This window comes from Muntiacus reevesi, chromosome 1 (genome assembly GCF_963930625.1).
Source record: "Muntiacus reevesi chromosome 1, mMunRee1.1, whole genome shotgun sequence".
NCBI lineage: Eukaryota > Metazoa > Chordata > Mammalia > Artiodactyla > Cervidae > Muntiacus > Muntiacus reevesi.
Window position 1 is genome coordinate 39,683,474 of NC_089249.1, and position 6,000 is coordinate 39,689,473.

At 39.8% G+C, this 6,000-nt stretch overlaps 1 protein-coding gene across 1 annotated transcript; it reads right to left on the bottom strand.

Moving 5' to 3' along the window:
- Window positions 1-1,616: 1,616 nt before the first annotated feature.
- Window positions 1,617-2,333, bottom strand: C1H12orf60 (chromosome 1 C12orf60 homolog). Its single transcript, XM_065932862.1, has one exon. It carries the CDS (start codon window positions 2,331-2,333, stop codon window positions 1,617-1,619), a length of 717 nt encoding a protein of 238 aa, XP_065788934.1.
- Window positions 2,334-6,000: the final 3,667 nt, after the last annotated feature.

Here is a 6,000-nt window from a genome sequence, read left to right on the forward strand (position 1 = left end):
AAAACACAGAAACCCAAGAAATAAAAGGGAAAGTTAATAAAAGATGTCAGAGGAATCTTACTCACTGCCTGTAATGCGGTGTTGCACACACATTTCTTCTAAACTATTAAAAAGCTAGAATTTAAATTCATATGTTAATTTACTGAGGACTTTATGGCAAATTGGATTTTAAGCCTTTACTGCAAATTTAAGCACATTTGCTAAGAATGCACGTATATGTGTGTGAAGATAGAGTAGTAAAACATCTAATTACCCAGAAAATATCAAAGATATATTGAATCCCCATTATGTGCAAACAATTAGGTTTTTAAAAAGTGCAAATCAAACTTCCCAGCTAAGAATGTTCTCCGACTCTTCTTTCGGAGAGTAGACAAATAAGCAGGTTGATGGGGAATCACTAAGTCTCTAAAGACCCTACTAATTGAGCTAAATGGGGTGAAGATGAAAGCTAGTTCCATACCCATGAATTCTGAAAGTCCAGGCTGCTTAGTTCCTCTGAGATATAGATGAAAAGCAAGCATTTATTTTTTTGAAAGAGAAAATGGGATTTAAGATTTTTAAACAAGAAAATATTTAAATGAGGAAAGATCTGGTATTCTCAGAAAGTAAAATTCCAAAAGAGAACTAGAGTTAACTGCTTTTAAAATAAATAGTAAATTCCATACTTCTTAAAAAGAAAAAAAACAATATTAGTGTCCTTAATTGCCTTTCTTGTGCTTCACAATGTTCCTATTAGAAATAAAGGGAAATAGGGCAATCTTGAGAGCATACACTTATTTGCAATTCATGATAACCCAAGACTTTATGGCAGGCAAATGGATCTGTCTTTCTTCCCCCAGTTCAGTCAAGCATATCTCAGAAATCTTACTTCTGTTTCAGTCAAGTAACAAGTGTTAGGTCTTTGTGTGTGTGTGTTAGTTTGTGTGTCTGTGCGTGTCTGTATGTCCGTGTAAAATGTTAGAGTACTTTCATTTTTCAACCTCTAATATCTCCTCATCATAAGACCACAGTAGGAAACAAAGACTGACTCATCTGCTTTGGTCTTATTCACATAGGCAAGAAAATTCTATTACTCCTCATTCATTATTCTTTTTTACTTCTGGATAAATCATATCAAAGGTATTTAGTGATGGCATATGATAGGCAAGCCACTGAAGTGTACAGAAATTGGTATATGGGTGACAAAAATAGAGAAGTTGTTTCCTAGGGTCTGAACAATATTATTTATTGATAATATATATATTTACCTAGACCTTGCACTGTAGAAACTAGAAATAGAATTACTAAGAGTAGAAATTAATTGAAGGTTATTTCAATTATGCTTTAAGATGAAAGACAATGTTTAGAAATATCCTCAAATATAATATCATACTTGAATTTTTTTGAACAATATATTCTTTTCAGGAACCACCATTTCAAGCAGGATTTCTTTGGTTATTTATTTTTATTTGAATAAAGCAAAACTTGAGGTACATGGTTTGCCAGGTGACTACTCTTTGAATTCACGTCCCAATAGGCCACATGTTGAGCACTAAGGGTCTTAAGAGAGTACTATGAAAACTTGCATGGTTTGAATTGGTTTTCTGACCAGCACGAACACTTCTGTTGCACTCCTACTAGTTCCTGGGTTTCTTAAACACAGAAAACTTGGTTTCCATAGTTTTTATGGCTTTTTGAAGGACCGCTAAGATGGGTCCCATAGTTTTGACAATTTGTTCCATTTGATCTGCAGCTGACTTAATGGTATACTTAGCATTCTCAATGTTGAGTGCGTCCTGCAACTTTTTCAAGGCATCTATTGTAGTGGCTTTGGATGGACCTGGACTCTTCTCAGATGTGGTGGCATCTGATTGTCCTTTCCTGTAGAAGTCACTTAATTGGAGATTCATGATGGGATATTTCATCAAGAGTAAAAGAGAAGATTCCAAACTCTCAAGAATGTTACCACTATTCAGCACAGAGGCAATGATAGGTGACTGGGCATTTTTTAACATTTCTTTGGTTGACTGTTGCAACTCCCTTATATTGTTACTCTTCTCAACCATAGAGGAAATAGCTGTTGCAATATTGGAACTTAAAGGTTCACTTTGCATTGGGTCCTGCCTGGCCGCCACCACAGAGTGCATCTCCTTAAAAATTTTGAGCATTTGTTCAAAGACAGCCTTCACATTACCATCTTCTTTCACACTCATCAAGAGGATCTGAGTGCTCATACTGCTGTTGAACAATTCGATGAGTGCATTTGTGAAGGAAGCAAGATCTTGCATGTAAAAGAAGAATGTTTTGGCAGCTTGAACGAGCCTCTCTTTATCCTTTTCTGACTCTGAAGACATTTCTCCAGCAGAAAGGTTTCAGCACTGTAAAACAAGTAGGAATCCAAATGAAAACTAAATGCATGTTTCAACCATAAATAGACTGAAAGTATAATCTAAACATGATGATAACTCCTGTCAAAGGATGGAAGGCTATACAAGCATAAATGATCTTGTGCTTTAATAAAAATAGTAACAAAAATAATTAAAGCAGAGTAGAATAGGGATTTTTGTAAACTTTAAATCACATATTAAATATTGCATGCTAGATCCCGTATTGGATATGCTGACCTATGGATACTCAGGCATTACCCTCAGTAACCATCCAATCTAGTGGAAAAGACTGGATAAAACATGAAAGAATACATAGAGGGACTCTGGCTCCAGTTAAAACAGAGCAAGTACTCTCCATCCATCCAGAGAAGGGCATGGCAACCCACTCTAATATTCTCGCCTGGAGAATCCCATGGACAGAGGAGCCTGGGGTCACAAAGAGTCAGATACGACTAAATGACTAATACTCACTCACACTCAATCCAATCTTTCCTACTAATTACAGCTAAAAGTCCTGAACAGAATATCTCAAGTAACTATTAAACAACTCTGAAAGGTAGACAGCAGCAGACAAGAGGAGGTAGGGATGGCAGTATTCCAAAGAAGATCAAGGTTATCTAATCCAAACTCCCAAAATGTCTATCTTGTCTAAAAATGTCCTTTCATCACAATTTGTCCTCTTCTGCAATAGAGAGGAATATTACTGTCTATAACCAATGTTTACAGTCCTCTTTTGATGTTTTCTCTAGAATTATGCTCTATCAACCACCCCCTCTTCCTTTTGTGCTATGAACTGAACTGTGCTATGAATGCATCCTTCTGAAATCCAGTAGGTTGACACTCTAATTTCCAGTATGATTTATTTGGAGACAGGTCCTATTAGGAGGTAATTAAGGTTAAGGCCCTGATACAACAGGATTAGTATCCTTTTAAGAGAAACACCAGCGAGCACCCTCCCTCACTCTCCCCACCTTGTGAGACTGCAGCAAGAAGGTGACTGACTGCAAATCTGGAAGAGAGCCCTCACCAAAAACTGAATGGGCCCGTACTTTGATTTGAGATTTCTCAGCCTCCAGAGCTATGACAAAATAATTCCTGTTGATTAAGCTGCAAGGCTATGGTATTTTGTTATGGTAGCCCAAGTTGACTAATACATCTTGTATCCTCCATCACTCCCTCTTCATTTGTCCTTCTCCTTTGACTATGTATATACTCATTTTCCTATTCAGTTGGTTAAGATTCTGGTTAAGATTCTACCACTGTGGCCTGGGTTCAATCCCTGGTCACAGAACTGAGATCCCACAAGCCACACAGTGCAGCCATAAACTGTCCTACTCAGTTTATATCTTATTTTCTATTTTGATCACGCTGCATGGCATGCAGGATCTTAGTTCCTGCAGGGAACTCCAGGGATCAAACCCGTACCACCTGCAGTGGAATCATGGAGACCTAATCACTGGACAACCAGGGAATTCCCCCCCTCCACTTAGTTTAAAAAAGAAAAATGTTTGACACCAATTTCCCTTTAAGTAAAGATCCCATCTCACTCCTTCCTTTAACTCTCAAATTTCCCAACAGAGAAATTCTTCACTTTATTGTAATTTATTTCTAGCCTTCCCTGGTGGCTAGTGGTTAAAAAAAAAATCCACCTGCCAATGCAGGAGATGTGGGTTCCATCCCTGGTCTGGGAAGATTCTCTGTTGGAGGAAAAAGCAACCCACTCCAGCATTTCTCAGTACTCTTGCCCGGGAAATCCCATGGACAGAGTTACCTGGGAGATTACACTCCCTGGGGTCACAAAGAGTCTGACATGACTTAGTGACTGAACAACAACAATAATTTATTTACATCCCTCATTATTTTCTTACAGGGCATCAATAACTTCTAATCATAAAATTTCTTGGCCTATTTACAGCTCAGATGGTAAAGAATCTGCCTGCAATGCAGGAGACCTGGGCTCAATCCCTGGGTCAGAAATATACCCTGGAGAAGGAATTGGCAACCCATTCCAGTATTCTTGCCTGGAGAATTCCGCGGCCAGAGGAGCCTGGTGGGCAATAGTCCGTGGGGTCACAAAGAGTTGACATGACTAAGTAACTAACACACACAAATATCTTGAATTCTCTGCCTTATTTAAAATTGCTGGATACCTCTTCCTACTTCAAATTTTTCTCCTCCAGAGGCCTCCACGATGCTATGCAAATCTGGTCCTTCTACATCCTCTCCAAGAATTTGCTTGTTTTGTAGGCTCTTCTTCCTTATGCCAGCAAGTTCTTTCCAGTCTCCTAAGCTCAGCAAGGCTGTGTCTTTGGCCCTCCTCATATTCTATACTTCTTCCCTTCAAGACCTCACTGGGGGACTTCCCTCATGGTCCAGTGGTAAAGAATCTGCCTGCCAGTGTAGGGGACACAAGTTTGATCCCTGATCTGGGGATGTGGCAGAGCAGCTAAGTCCAAGTGCCAAAACTACTGAACCTGTGCTCTTGAGCCCGGGAGCCACAACAGAAGTCGCTGCAATGAGAAGTCTGTGTACTGCAACTGGAGAGTAGCCCCTACTCACTGCAACTAGAGAAAGTCTGTGCACAGCAACAAAGATCCAGTGAAGCATAAATATTAATAAATAAAAACTAAATTATTTTTTAAAAAAGATCTCACCTAGCCCCATTAATTATAAATGTCATCTGTGTGCAGATGACTCCTAAATCTCCCAGTGTAGCCTCAGAAATTCTCCTGATCTCCAGATCTACATTTCCAACTACCTACTGGTCATCATATGGTAACCATACCAGTATATGTCACACAATAATCCCAAACTGCACTCATCTCCTCCAAAAACATTCTCCTCTTAATCCTTGCCTCATTCAGTTCAGTTCAGTCACTCAGTCGTATCCGACTCTTTGCAACCCCATGAACTGCAGCACGCCAGGCTTTCCTGTCCATCACCAACTCCCGGAGTCCACCCAAACCCATGGCCATTAAGTCAGTGATGCCATCCAACCATCTCATCCTCTGTCTCCTCCTGCCTTCAATCTTTCCCAGCATCAGGGTCTTTTCAAGTGAGTCAGCTCTTCGCATGAGGTGGCCAAAGTATCGGAGTTTCAGCTTCAACATCAGTCTTTCCAATGAACACCCAGGACTGATCTCCTTTAGGATGGACTGGTTCGATCTCCTTGCAGTCCAAGGGACTCTCCAGACCTAAGAGTCTTCTCCAACACCACAGGTCAAAAGCATCAATTCTTCGGTGCTCAGCTTTCTTCATGGTCCAACTCTCATAGCCATACATGACTACTGGAAAAACCATAGCCTTAACTAGCCGGACCTTTGTTGACAAAGTAATGTCTCTGCTTTTTAATATGCTATCTAGGTTGGTCGTAACTTTCCTTCCAAGGAGTAAGTGTCTTTTAATCTCATGCCTGCAATCACCATCTGCAGTGATTTTGGAGCCCAGAAAAATAAAGTCAGCCACTGTTTCCACTGTTTCTCCATCTATTAGCCATGAAGTGATGAGACCGGATGCCATGATCTTAGTTTTCTGAATTTTGAGCTTTAAGTCAACTTTTTCACTCTCCTCTTTCATTTTCATCAAGAGGCTCTTTAGTTCTTCTTCACTTTCTGCCATAAGGGTGGTGTCATCT